Raw genomic sequence first — 14,083 nt, 5'->3', positions numbered from 1 at the left:
CTTGCACATAGACGAGCTCCGTTTCCGACTTAAAGAAATTCCTGGATTCGCCTATCTCCTTTGAACTATTTTCCCCACAAAATGAGACTTCTCTCACAGCACTGTTTGGGGAGAAGGGAAAAGTCACTGGCTGTTTCGGGTAAATAATCACCGTTATAGAATTAGGGGTACCAATTACCCGAGGAATGTGGGCGCCGGGCGCAGGGCATACTCTGGTTTCTCTTCAGATCGCATAAATCTTTCGCCTTTTACTAAAGATTTCCGTGGAGAGGAACAATTCTGAGTTTTGAACCAATTTTTTGAGGCCTTGCACCTGCAAGGCTAACTAATGCAGTCCAAAAAAGTAGAGTTTGCTTTTGGGGAGTCAACTCCCCAAGTTTGTGGGTGGTTGGGAATAAAGGTGTGTTTTTGTAAATAGGATTAGGGAGTGTGCAGAAGAGTCTGTGGCTGAGCTGTTTCAGATCAGTGTTTTTACCTGAGAGCATCTTATGGAAAGGGCACCCGAGGGACTCATTTTCATCACCAAGTCTGAGTGTTATGCCCAGAATATTCCCAGGCTGCAGACCTGCAACTGGTAATATGCTCCCAGGGCCTCTCTCAGGGCCTGGCTCCAGTTAGCCTGATTTTTGCACTTGACTTAGATATAACTTTTTAACTTTATTTGAAGGTGGCTCCATTCCCCCGTGGGGGCACGCAGGAGGCAGCCGATCAATGTTTCTCTTTCTCTCTCTCCCTTCAATAAAAAATTATTTTAAAAGGGGTGGGGAGAGGCATCCTACTGAGGTCATCAAGCATTCGTTGAACACCTACCCTGTGCCAGGTATTGTGCTAGTTTCCGGCCTTGTGCTAGTTTCCTACACCCGTCCGGAGACGATGTAGCCCCTGCCTTCGCAGAACTTAAGCGCACAGTAGGTGTTCATCAGATGTAACGTCCCCCGTGCAGGCGTGCGGGGCCTGCTAGAGGATTCTCAGTGAACATTCGTGGAAGCAAATGATTATCTGAAGCTTCCACGGGCCAAAGTTCAGAGGAGAGGCTCTCAGGAACCAGGGGTGCCAGGCTGCAGGTAGCCTGCTCAGGGCGAGGCTGTTTGCTTGGCGAGCACCCAGCAGCTGAGGTGACCCCACCCTCCCCGAACCTCCTTTCTGCAGGGAGGGTAACTGCCTCACGGCGTGTGGGGTGATCCGCCCAATTGCCAGCCCCCTAGCCAGGCGTCAGAAGCTCAGGCCGCTGCTGCTTGCAGGGAGGGGGGAGAAAACAAGTTATCTTGTTAAGGTTTTTAAAGTCAGGCATCCTTTTGAGCATCTGAGGAAAGCTATAGAACCTCTCCTTAAAAAAAAAAGTACATATATTTGCAATTCCAGGGGTTACAGGTCCCTTGAAGCCAGGTTATGAACTCTCGAGCAAGCAGAGCTCTCGGTTCCTTCCTCATCTAAGATTCTGTGGGTCCCTTGTATTTGTGATTTGTTATCACCCCTGAAAAGTTCTCTTCCTTCACTGGAGGAGTATGATCCCATCTTTGTCCGTTTGGGCCCCTGTAACAATACAGTAGGCGGGGGGGGGGGGGGGGAGGGGGCTTATAAATAACAGAAATGGATTTCTTAGTTTTGGAGGCTGAAGCCCGAGATCAGGGTGCCCGCACAGTCAGGCTCTCGTAAGAACCTCTTCAGGGCTGCAGACCGCTGTCCTCTCCTTGTGTCCTCACGTGGCAGGAAAAAGACTAGAGAGCTCTATGGGGTCTCTCTTATTAGGGCACTAATTCCATGCCTGAGGGCTCCACCCTCCTGACCCAATCCTGCAACTTCCTGAAATTTAGGAGAGAAACTGAAGCAGGAGGCTACTGGGTCCTCAGGCCCGTGCAGAGCTGTGGCTGCAACCAGGGCGGGAGTCAGAGGTGGGCTGAGAGGACGGGAAATGCGGCGCCAGAGGCCCGTGGGGCAGGTGGGTTTTCAGGAAGCTGATGCATTTCAGAACCAGCTTTGTCAGCCCTGGGAGTGCTGGGTAGCTCGCAGTCAGATTTTCCACACCAGGTGCCCGCCCCTGCAAAAGCAGCTTTAGATGAAGCCTCCTTATGCATCCCGCCTGAGAGGCTGAGAAGGCAGCTCCCGGCGCGGGTGCGAGGCGGGCGGCCGAGGGTCGGTGCCCGGCCTGCTCCCAGCCGAGGCCTGCTCCCAGCCGAGGCCTGCCAGCGCCTCCCCTCTGCAAGGGGCCCGAATGGAGGAGCTGAGTCACTTTGACAGCAGGTTGCTGATGCCGTCCTGGAGGGGAGGAAAATGCCTCACCCCTAGTCCATCTTCCAGAATACGTCAGAGGAGCAGTGCGTGGGGTCATGGGGTGGAGTGGGGCTGAGAGAGAGGCAGAGGCGGGGCCTGTGGCAAGCCCCAGTTTGCATTCCCCCTTGGTCCTGGGCAAATTATTCAGTCCCAGGTCATTTCCTCATTTCTCCAAGCGGGATCTTAACCCTCAACAACACCCTCCCTGCACAGGGCCAGGTTCATGTAAAATACCGAACGCGTATGGTGAGCACTTAAGTGAGAGCTACAATTCACAAATACTAGTTTATTGAAATTTTGAGTAGGTATCCCAGGCACCAGGTACGTGGGTTCACTTCTCCATAGATGGCAGCCTACATGTTGGGGTGCAAGTTAAACAGAGGGAGTGGGGCTATGAAGTGTGGTTCCTGTCAAGCAGCTTCCGGTTTGGTTTAATGCTGTGACTGGAGAGCATGACATATTAGCCACACCCAACTGCAGCCCATGAGGGTCCCCATCTAGGAAATGGGCAGCCAGCCTAGGACCCAGGCTGGGGGGAGGGGAAGTATTTCCCAGCTCTGCACTACCCCGAGCAGGAGTGGAAGGTGCCTGGGACTGAGGGCTGGACGATCAGGGCAGCTGGCAGTGAAGCCTGACCCTTGTTTACTTGCTCATCGGTGGGGGCCATTCAGCTCCTTGGCAAACCACCCAGGGTGTCGGCTGCTGAGAACAACACTGAGGATGTCAGCGTCCCCAGGTGGGCTGCCGCGCCCAGCTCAGCCCTTTTTGGTCCAGGTGCCAGCTCCATCCTCTTCCCACAAAGGCAGGGTCAGATCTTAGTTTTAGGAAAGGGGTAGAAGGCCACTCAGGGTTTTCTGCTGCCCAGTCCTATGGCCAGCAAAACCCAGAGCAGGCAAATCTCGGCTACTTAGGGCAGGTGAGGGGACAGGGCGCTGCAGCAGTGAAAGGACCGGGTGATGTTTCTCAACCTGCCTACTGGGCAGGACTACCCAGCGAACCCCTCAGGGGAGCAGAAAAGTAGCTGCCTTCCCATCTGAGTGGACTCCTCTGAGGGGAGGAGACGTGGGAAAAGGATTCCTATTGCCACAGCAGGGGCCCTCCTGCTCAGACACTACCCAGTCTGGTGACGGAGGGAGATAGGGTGTCTCCAAGGGTTTCAACCACACACAGACCCATCATGAAGTTTGAAAGAGATTTATTTAAAAACAGAACAAAAGAAAGCTTTGGTATTTCAAAACCCGACAATCATCGATCACTAGAAAGTTAAACACGTCCCCTAAAGCCCAGAAGTACAAACCCACCGATGTCCGCGGGCTCATTGGAAAGAGACCATGTGCAAACCTGAGGATGACCCCAGACCCAAGCCCTCTACACAGGCCACCGGTGGGGCCCCCAAATGCCATCCCTGTGGAGAGATCGGAAATCACCACCAAGATTCAGTCTAAGGTGGATGCCAAAGCCATCCAGCAAAATCTCAACAATAAATTAAAAATGCAGTCAAGAAGGAACACATTAAATTAGAAAAAACCCCACAATTTTTCCCAAAGTCTTTTCAAAAGAGGTCTAGTTCCTGGGCCAGAGGAAAGGGGAAAAGGGGAAGGAGTGAGTTCGATTTCAAGTATTTTCCATATAGGTTCATTTTATTGAGTCGAAAGCTTACAAAAAGTCCACTGGCCCCTCCCCTCCCATTCCCCAATGCAAACTCCTGAACATCCACACGCGCTTCTGCGTCACTGGTGTCCCCAACAAGGCACAAAAGGGTGGGTGCTGTCAAAGGATCCCTTGTTCGTAGCAGCAGCAGTGTCCGTGCTGGGTGTCTTGTGCAATTGGTGGCTGAAAGCAGGACTGTTGGTTCACTCAGACACTGGGATCTTCCTGTTCAATTAACAAAACAAGTTGTTACTGTTTGCCACCAACCCCATGGACAGCTACAGAAATACTACGGGAAGCCAGTCAGAGCTCCGATCTGGATAGGCAGACAGCGCCTGGCCCAGCCACAGGCTAGAGCTACCGTGGATTTAGTGGGCTGGGACTCGGTGGGCTGGTGCAGTGATCCCCGGGCTCTACTGTGGTGTGGCCAACTCTAGCACAAGGAAACTGAGGACGTGGGGCAGTGCCCCAGGAAGGTAGTTTGGCTTGTCCCCGATTCCGTGGGGAACCCAAGTGGATGGGTGGATGCCACTTTAAGAGCAGAGAAGTCCACCAACCAGCAGGGAAAGGCAGCCTTGGGCTAAACAGAAGCTGCCACCCAAGCAATGCAAACCACGCAGCTGCTCTGTTACAGCTGAGCCGGAAGGCTCACCGGACATCTGCACGTCTCTTTTTGATCTGATTTCCAATTTGTTCTTCAAGCTTGAGGAACTCAGACCTGCCTCCCACCCTTCTCCCACTCCTTCAGACTGGATTCCACTTCCTTCTCTAACTCCTGGCGCCAAAGCCCTCTCTGAAGGTGACGGGGCATTGCTCCTGCATTGGGCCCTGGCTCTTTAACTATTTGAGAACACAGACCTAGAGCTTCGTATACCTCTCTACTCTCAGGCAGCCAGGGGAGGGGACCAAGCTCAGCTCCTCCCTAGCACCTTCTCCTGTGACTGCCAACAGTGGACTCCCTTCTGCCCTTTCTCCCAGGACATCCTGACAGTGAGAAAGCACAGACGACTGACTGGGTGACAGGGCAGCAGGTGGCCTCCCCTGAGACACCAATTCTGATGTCCTGAAATACATTCCAGATGTGAGCCCCAGAGCAATTGTGGTCAAAACCATAGCTTCCTAGGGGCACAGGTGTCTGAGGAAACATGAGGGGAATGATCCTGTCCTGTGCTAGCAAGATGACCACTCCGGGCTGGCCCACAGGGACTGAACAGGGTTAGGAGGTGGTCCCACCAGCAGTTTAGACAGAGGCTTCAGGTTAATCTAGGCCTTTGCTGCATTTACAGATGCTGAGACTCATGTGGGGGTGGGGTGGGGGACAACTGCCCATGTCCCTGGGAGGCCAGCGGGCTGATCTATGCACAGCTGTCCCTTCCTATGGTCTCATCTCAAAAGTCACTTTTTAATGGCCTTTCAGAAAACATGCGCTCCTCTCTCTGTGTTAAGGGCTGAGGGCCCTGGCTTAGAGGGCACCCCGTGACTGCCCAGCCTCACCCCGTCCTAGATCAGGACAGAACACGGGGCCGGGGCTGCGGGCTCTGCCGACACAGGGGCTTTCTACCTTGCTCCTGAAGAGGGGCTTGGCCCCAGGCCCACAGTACTCGTTGTAGATGAGCTTGAAGAGGAAGAGGTGGAACAGGGTGATGAGGGAAGCCACGCTGAACCAGAAGAGGAAGGGCAGCCCGGGGTCCTGCTGGGCCATGTGCTCATCGTGGGCCAGGATGGCCTTGAGGTGCAGTGTGTGCCGCAGGTCCTGCAGGTGCATGAGGTCCGTGGAGATGTAGAGCAGTGGAGTGATCGGCTGCGTCACCATGACCGAGAAGGTGTGGCCCTGGGGCGCTGAGGTCAGCTCCACAGGCTCATCCAGGCAGCCCGCTTCACAGGCGTAGATCTTGACGGGCTGGCCGCGGGACTCCACGGACACGTGCAGGTATGGTTTGCCCTCGGTGTCCGCCAGCACGGCCAGGTTGATGTGGTCATTCTTGTAGCGGATGCCGTGCAGGGCGTAGCTGTTATGCAGCACATCGGGGTCCGCCTGGAACTGGAGGTGGTTCTCGGTGAACTGCAGCCCACCGAAGCTGAGCACCATGCCCTGCAGGATGCCAGGGGCGCCCGCCCTCGCCAGCCCCTTGCAGCCTCGCTTCTGCAGGGTCAGCCTCCACAGGTCAGAGAGCTGCAGGATCTGCTGCACCGAGGCCAGCCGGCCCGGCCAGAGGTTCTCTGCGTGCATGGTGGCGTGGCCACTGAAGCAGTGGTCTTCATAGTTGAGCGTTGACTCCATTTGGTCTCTCTCCCTGTGGCTCAGGTTGGGGCTGAGCAGTGGGGCTGGTGAGCAGGATAGCATGTAATACAGGGTCAGGTTCACCGTCAGGCCGGACGGGGTATGGGCATCTGTGATCTTCTTCATTTCCACACCTGTAAGGCCAGAGGTTGCACGTTACGGGGATGGCATGGCCGGGAGCTAAGGCTATGAAATGGAGATCAAGAGCACTGGAGACAAAGGTTTTGTCCCTGGGGATGAAGTGGCAGTTCCCGTTTCCCTGGAGTGAGAAAGCTATCCTGCCTGGCCTCCTCACATGACCAACTGGAACCCTGTGGGTCTGAAACCTAAAATCTTGTTGAAAGGCAGTGGTGCCTCCTGCCAGAGAACAAAAGAACCCAGACAGAGCCAGAACTGGGCACCAACCATATAGAGCCAAGTAAAAAAATCCCACTCCAGAACACTATCACCAGTGCCCTGGCCAGTCTTGGGCTTCTCCCCTCTATCATCTCTCTCTGTCTCTCTGCAGTCCTATAGCTTTAAATAACATCTAGACACAGCATCTCCCAAACATGTACGACCTCTAGATTCACCCAGCGAACCGCCCACTTGGTGTCTCCACCTGGATGTCCAACAGGCATTTTGAACCTGATGTGGTTAAATTTTTCCAGCCCCAAACCTATCCTTCCCTAAGTTGTCTCCAGACACCTGCTCAAGCCCTCCCCCCTAATTCGGGAGTCACCTCAAGTTCTCACTCCCCATAGCCAGTCCTTGGGAAGTCCTGGTGGCTCCACTTCCAAAGGTATCAGAATCCATCCAATTCTGTCCCCACAGTCACAACTCTGATCCCAGCCACCCTCCTCTCTCACCTGGGTTCCTGCAAAAACCTCTTACCTGGTCTGCACGCTCCACTTTTGCCCCGTATAGTCTATACTCCGCATACAGCAGCCACAGGGACCCTTAAAAACGTGCAGCAGATGGTGTCTCAGCCCTGCTTTCCATCCCATTTACAGTAAGATTCACCATCCTCGCCAAGCCCTACAAGATCCTTTGCGATCTGGCCACTGCCAGCCTCCCCTGTCTGACCTCGCCTCCCACTGCCCTCCCCTTGCTCACTACTTGCCAGCCACACTGGCCACTCAGCCACACCCACTCCTGCCTCAGGGGCTCTGGCCTGCTGGCTTGGCTTCCCTGCTATTCAGGTCTCAGCTTAAGTTTTCCTCCTCAGAGAGGCCTCGCTGACAACTGGAGCTAAACAGAGGCTGTCCCACTTCTCTTACTTCCCCCTCTGGGCACCCTCAATCACGTATTCTTAACCTTTCTCCATAGTACTTTTTATTCTAGAAAGCTATTTTTCTTATCCAAGTTTTCACTTTTCTAATATTTGTCTTCCTCCCGTCCAGAATTTAAGCAACACTATGAGCACAGGGTCTTCGCCTGTTTATGTCTGTTGTCTCCAGGCGAGAACAGACTCTGGCAGAAGCATTCAGTAAATACTTGTTGAGTGAATTAAAGACTCCTTGAGCAACTAAATGTAAGGATTCAGACAAGTAGAACCCTGGAAACCAAAATCTCTCCCTCCTCTGGAACATGACTTTTTTAAACAGTCAAGGGGGAAAGACGTTTTCATTTGACAGGGCATCCTGCCTGCTGAAGAGGTCCTATACCACCTTGTGAAAAAACTGCAGCCACAACAGCTAGGGCACCTCAGCTTCAAGGGAGGTCAAGAAGCCCATGCTTGTGACCAGCCAGACTATGGGGAACTGAGGAAAGAATCTGGGGATCAACCAGGCCTCTCTCTGCCTGCTTTTTTACCCTTTACAAGCTGACCCTCCAAACCACTTTGCTCAAATCAGGCCTCACCTACAAAACAGTAACAAGACCTACCCATTACACTCATTCTTTCATTAGAATCTCATAAAAACCCTTGAATATGAGTCCAGAGAGATTAGGCTACTGGTCCAGGTCACAAAGGCACTAAAGGAGGCAAGTCCCAGGTCAAATGCCCTGCCCAAGTGTTAACCATGCCTCTGCTCCCCTTCAGCGTCCCCTCTCCAGACTTTGGAGGGGCATCTCCAGGGTGGACCATGTTCATCCTGGTGCAAGGTGTGAACTATAAACCAAGCACTTGCCAGGCCTCACCTGGGCTGAAAAGCTGAGCCCAGAGGCGCTGGTGGTCCTGAAACAGCTCAGCCGCGGGCATCTCCAAGAGCTCCAGCATTTCCTTCCGCGCCAAGTCCTGGAGCAGCTTGAGCTCCTTGGCTGCTTTGCTTTTGAGCACCTGGGGGTTAACAGGGCCTGAGACGTGCACCACCCACAGCACCGTCTCATCCAGCTGCGTCTTGGGAGCCACTTGGAGCCGGTTCACTAGTTTCTTGGCGGCCACCACCACCAGGTGCACCAGGCCCGTGGGAAGAGGCGGGGACAGGCCCGAGTAGAGGAGGAATTGATGGTCTCCGACCTTCTCCAAGGTGCTGGTGTAGGCCCTGGGGACCGGACCGGCAGTGGGGCCCACAGTCTGCAGCGCGGCCACGCGCTCCGTGGGGTTGTTGAGCTGGATGCGCTGCAGATAGACGTGGGGTCGGCCTCGGTGCGCCAGAAAGTCCTCTTGCAGCAGCACGCAGTCGCGGCCGGACCCCGTGACGAGGCCCGAGGCCGAGGCCGGCCCGGGGGCGGCGGCGGCGCCGGCGCCCGAGGTCCCGAGCTGCAGGCAGCGCACCCGGCGCAGGAGCCCTTTACGCAGCAGCAGCACCGACTCCCCAGCTTCCGACAGCGCGTTCAGCGGGCGCAGCTGCACGAAGGGCACGAAGTCCGGCGCCACGGCGGGCTCCCGCTCCCCGGGGGTCACCCACAGCCGGTTGGCGGCCGCGTCCAAGGCCAGGAAGCCGTTGGCCACCAGGGCGGGCACCCCGGGGCCCAGCGGCACGGCCTCGCCGCGCTCCCGCAGGCCGCGCCACGCGCGGGTGGCCGCCTCCAGGCAGGCGGACGGCTCGGCGGCGCCCGGCTCGCCGCGGGCCCAGGCCGGCAGGCCCAGGCCGCCCGCCGCCCGCCGCGCCCCGGAGCCCCCGAACCACAGCAGCAGCAGCAGGAGGCCGAGCAGGCAGAGCAGGCGGCGGGCCCAGCTGCTCGACAGCAGTCCCCGCAGCCCCTTCAGCCGCTGCTGCAGCCACATCGGGCCGCCGGGCGCGGGCGCGGCGCGGGGGCGGCCGCCGGGCCCGCCGCCCAGCCCACCGGCCCGGCCGCCCGCGCCTCACTCTCCAGCCGGGACCGCGGAGCCCACCCCCGACCGCGTCGCAGCGGCCGCCACCTTCTCTTCCTCCTCCTCCTCCTCTTCCTCGGTGGCCTCCGACAGTCAAACGACGCCGGCCGTCAAGCGCCACCGAGTCTTTTGCGACATGTGGGAAAAAGGAGGAGGGGCGGGGCCAGACAAAGGGGCGGAGCCACCGGGAGAAAGGGGCGGGGCGAGTGGGCGGGGTTTCTTTTCCCCGCCCATAGAGTGACGTCAGAGGGAGGAGCTACGCCCAGGGTAGCCCAGGAAGCAACCAACACGCTCATAAAAAAAAAAAAAAAAAAAAGCCACCGAGGCAGCCAGGCCGAGCACGTGTGGGGCCCCGTTTGCTACTAATGGATTCAACAGTAATAATAAAACTTTTTTTTGTACAAGTGACGATCCTCGCCGCAAAAAAAAAAACAAAAAACACAAACAGTACAAGAAAGAAAGAAAAAGAAAGAAAGAAAAACAGAGAAAGAAGAAAAGGAAATAGCCACTCGACACTAGACTTCCTAGGAAATATTTTGTTGACAGCTCCCCCAGACCTGCCTGGCAGCACGCAGGGCATATGGGACAGGAATCCAGCCTAGGACGGTCGTTTCTCTACCGCACCAAGTCGCCTTCTTGTTGACCCTGAGTTTTAACTTAGTAAGTAACTTAAGGCGCTAAAGTCTCATACTTTGAAAATGCCTTTAAATTGTGAATCATCATTGCAAAAGAGACATTTTGCTTTGTTACTGAGCAGGGGGCGGACAGTGGGGCGATTGTTTCGCCTTTGCTTTCAGGACATTCCAAAGCCAGACAGTGCTTCCCAGTTGTTGAAAATTAATCGGTCATTCCAGGTGGCTTCTTTTGGGCTGTGAGCAGACAGAGATGTACAGTATTTGTCAAGTTTGAGGGCCAGCCCCCTGTGGAAAGGTGCCTATCCAGGTGATGGTACAGTACCTTTTTTTCTTCTCAATGTTATTATCAAAACACAAACAAAATTTTTAAATACCACTGAGAGTTCACAAAAGCCACGGAATATGTTTGTGGCTGTGTAGGAAATCCATGCCCTATAGCTACAGAGAGAGGATCCATCCATCCAATCCCCTGAGGGAGACAGAAGTACTTGGGAGACACAGTGCAGTGGAAAAATACCAGACAGGGGTTTATCCCACCTGTGACATGGAGATGACCAGAAATCCTGCCTTTCATGTTTTTGAGGAATAAGTAAGTTAATACAGATCAAGCAAGCAAGGTGCATGACACACACTAAGTAATTTTAATTGTAAATCCATGTCATTATTTTTACCTTTACAAACATCCATTTAATAGGCATATACCTTGGCCCACTTGTATGATTTTCTTTTTGGGAGGGGAGCAATTTCAGAAAGCAGATTCCTAGTCAAACAGAAAGCTCATTATTTGGGAACTCCCTCACCACTCTCAAAGACCTCAGGGGGAGGGGACTCACAGCAACACAGCCACAACAAAGCCAGGGGATCAAGAATAAGGGCCTTGGCATCAGGCTGCCTGAGTTTTGAATCTTGGCTTTACCCCTTGCTAGCAAGTCAACTAACTTCCCTGGGTCTCAGTTTCTCCATCCATAAAATGGGGATCGTGAGACAGTAGGATTGCTCTGAGGCTTCAATTGAACAAACACGTGAAACATTTAGCATAGGGCCTGGCTCAAAAGAACCATTCATTACTTAATTTATTTTTACTGGGAAACAGGATACCCGATACAAAATTCAACATGTGCAAAAGGGTGACAATTGTCTTCCTTCCTCCTGGGGCTCCAGCTAATCTGTTACTCTCCCTAGATGCAGCAACCACTGCCACCGGCTCCTTGGATACTCTTCCAGATATTCTATTCGTTTACAGATATATAGGCACCTAGACATATAGTATAGATTTTTTCTTTCACAGAAATTGTAGAGTATGATTTACATTTGCATCTTTTTTCACTTAGGGGAACAGCTTGGAAATTCTATTTCTATTATTATTACTATCATTGTTATTATTATTAAAGGGACTAAGTGCCAGTGGGATTAGCTGATGGTTGTAAAGGGGGAGGGGACTGAGGGCCAGCTGACAGCCTGTCTGGCAGCACAGAGTGTGGCTGTCTTCGGGCCAAGAAAGGATATGGGTAAAGGAAGAGAAGGAACATGAGAAAAGCCCCCGTGGCACCAGACAACTGCCCTTCCAGCCAGCTATTCTTTCGGTACTTTCCCAGGAAAGCAGGGTCCTGCGCCTCTAACTGTGCACAACATGTGCCGCACGTACCAGAAGTAACATCTGGGCAGTAGCCACCCCTGGTTAAAGAGACAGGCTCTCTTTTTGGAGGAAACTTGGACTGGGTTCAATTCTAGCAATCTGATGAAGGCAGTAAGAAACAGATACCGAAGGTGTGGAGGGCAGGCTTCTCCAGGGTGATTCCTTTCTCCAGGGGAAGCCAGCAGCCTTCAAGATTGCTTCCCCCTCCTGATTTGCAACAGCTTTGGGGACTCGGGCCATGGGAACCCGCTGCCCAAGGATTTTTTCTGTCCACAGAACATCACCATTGAAGTTCTTCTTGGGCCCCAACAAATGGGAAATTAGAGCTCGGTTCCAAAGCTGCCTCCCTTACTATGGTCCCACATCAGCTGTGTGACTTCAGGCAGGTTGCTTCACTTCTCTGAGCCCCTGTTTCCTCTTTTCACAAATGGGGGCAATAGTGCCTAACTCGAAGGGCTGTTATGAACACGGAATGAAACGGAGCTTTGAAAATTGATCCAGCTGACATATGCTCATTCTCTTCTCTCTGCTCATCTCTCTATTTTCTCCTCCAAGGGTCTGGAATTTCAGTCCGCATCCTCTGATTCAAAAACATCCGGTAGATTCTGGCACCGAGTCCCATCCCCAGCTGCAGAAACTCCTTGCTGGGTCCCAGCTGGGTGGCAGAAGCCCTGGGTTGCATTCATGGCTCTGCTCTTTACTTGCCGTGTAACTTGGGCTTGCTGCTGGGTCTCTGCCATCTGTACAATGAGATGATTGCCCATGTTCCCAGGAATTGTACCTATCTTCTAAAAATAGTACATATTAGTTTTGTTTGGTTTGGACAAATAGTATATATTCACTGTATAAAAAAAAAATCCTAAAAACAATGAAAAAAACCCTACCTGGCAATAACATATATAAAATCACAGCAAACATTTGGCTGTCATTTCAGTATTGTCTCTATGCATTATTGTCTCTAGAAAAGTATATTTTTACCCAGTGGGGTCCTAATGTGTATTCCACATCTTCCACTGAACATCTCAGAGTGTTTCCCTTGCCTGAGCAGTCTTAGGTGCTATGGATTTCCTTTTTCCCAGCACCTATCCACGGCCTGCTTTATGTTGTCATTGACATCAGGACATTCCTCCTCCCTCAACCCTTTGTTCCTTTGGGGGGGTGCCCTGCCCACCAGGATTGCACCCACCACTCATTCCTCTGGAGCCTACTCAGCTGCAAAAAAAGCTCCTGGGCCCAGCCTGCTGTTGCTCAGCGGTTGACCATCGACCTATGATCCAGGAGATTGCAGTTAGATTCCCCGTCAGGGCACATGCTCAGGTTGGGGGGCTCCGTCCCCAGTTAGGGGTGTGCAGGAGGCAGCCGATCAATGATTGTCTCATCACTGATGTTTCTCTGTCTCTCTCTCTCCCTCTTCCTCCCTCTCTCTGAAATCAATAAAGATTTTTTTTTTTATTTTTTAAAAAGGGATAATTTTAAAAAAAAGAAGCCCCTGGATCTGAGGGTCTCTCCCAAGAGGTGGAAGCTCTTTGCGGACACCTGCTCCAGGAGCCCTTGTTCTGGAGATCCTGAGTTATTTGTTGGTCTTTGAGAAGTCCTGATCTGTGAAGAGGCCCTAAACCTTCCTTCCTTCCTTCCTTCCTTCCTTCCTTCCTTCCTTCCTTCCTTCCTTCCTTCCTTCCTTCCTTCCTTCCTTCCTTCCTTCCTCCCATCCATTCATCCATCCATCCATCCATCCCATCCATCCACCCACCCATCCATCCCATCCATCCATCCATCCATCCATCCATCCATCCATCCATCCATCCATCCCATCCATCCACCCACCCATCCATCCCATCCATCCATCCCATCCATCCCATCCATCCCATCCATCCACCCACCCACCCACCCATCCATCCATCCATCCATCCATCCATCCATCCATCCATCCACCCATCCATCCCTGAGACGCCAGGAGCAGGACCTGCCATGGCTTGGAGTTGCCTCCCAGGGACAGAAAGACAAATTAAGTGCCTCCCTTTTTTTAGGGGGTGGTGATAAGCTGCCTTCATTTCCAGCAGCCAGGAGTGTCAGCAGGGGCGCGGACGCCTCGGAGCACATTCCTCCCCGTCCCCCCCACCCCACCCACCCCACCCCACTGGGGGTTCAGACCTTCCCGCCCGAGGGCCTGGGGAAGGACCCATGACACCCTGAGAGCGCAGTCTGACTGAGGGCGCACCACAGGGCTGTTCTAAGGCCGCCGCGGGTACCACGGTCCCTACCCCGCGCAAGACCCCTGGACAGGTGCGACCGCAACCCCGCGTTAGGCGACGAGCTGAGGCTCTGGGTGTCTGAGGTCCTCAAGCCTCGGGGCGGAGCCTGGGGGGCAGAAG

The 14,083-nt window shown here is 53.7% G+C and overlaps 1 protein-coding gene and 1 non-coding gene across 3 annotated transcripts; one reads left to right on the top strand and one right to left on the bottom strand.

The window, feature by feature from the left end:
- Positions 1-207: 207 nt before the first annotated feature.
- On the top strand, positions 208-323 carry LOC148092332 (U5 spliceosomal RNA). The gene has a single exon (XR_015715067.1). It is a non-coding gene; the product is annotated as a U5 spliceosomal RNA (small nuclear RNA).
- Positions 324-3,449: 3,126 nt separating this feature from the next.
- Positions 3,450-9,367, bottom strand: KIAA2013 (KIAA2013 ortholog). Of its 2 annotated transcripts, XM_016205643.2 has the most exons (3): positions 8,324-9,367; positions 5,483-6,336; positions 3,450-4,146 (listed from the first exon to the last, which is right to left on the bottom strand). In XM_016205643.2, the coding sequence occupies exons 1-3, from the start codon at positions 9,351-9,353 to the stop codon at positions 4,129-4,131; spliced, it is 1,902 nt and encodes a 633-aa protein (XP_016061129.2). In that variant the 5' UTR covers positions 9,354-9,367; the 3' UTR covers positions 3,450-4,128. The 2 variants fall into 2 exon arrangements, with proteins under 2 accessions (XP_016061129.2, XP_087676906.1); XM_087820780.1 differs by lacking the exon at positions 3,450-4,146 and having other exon boundaries at positions 5,140-6,336.
- Between the last annotated feature and the right edge of the window lie 4,716 nt (positions 9,368-14,083).

This window comes from Miniopterus natalensis, chromosome 9, assembly GCF_054644295.1.
Source record: "Miniopterus natalensis isolate mMinNat1 chromosome 9, mMinNat1.hap1, whole genome shotgun sequence".
Classification (NCBI taxonomy): Eukaryota; Metazoa; Chordata; class Mammalia; order Chiroptera; family Miniopteridae; genus Miniopterus; species Miniopterus natalensis.
The sequence above is the reverse complement of the archived record's forward strand: the minus strand, read 5'-3'. Positions and strand labels throughout refer to the sequence as shown.

Bases quoted from the DNA above. Each gene is read 5' to 3' on its own strand.
- KIAA2013 (XM_087820780.1), bottom strand. From the start codon at position 9,353: ATGTGGCTGCAGCAGCGGCTGAAGGGGCTGCGGGGACTGCTGTCGAGC. The intron at 6,337-8,323 runs GTGAGGCCTGGC...CTGGCCTTACAG, and splicing joins GGCTCAGCTTTTCAGCCCAG to GTGTGGAAATGAAGAAGATC.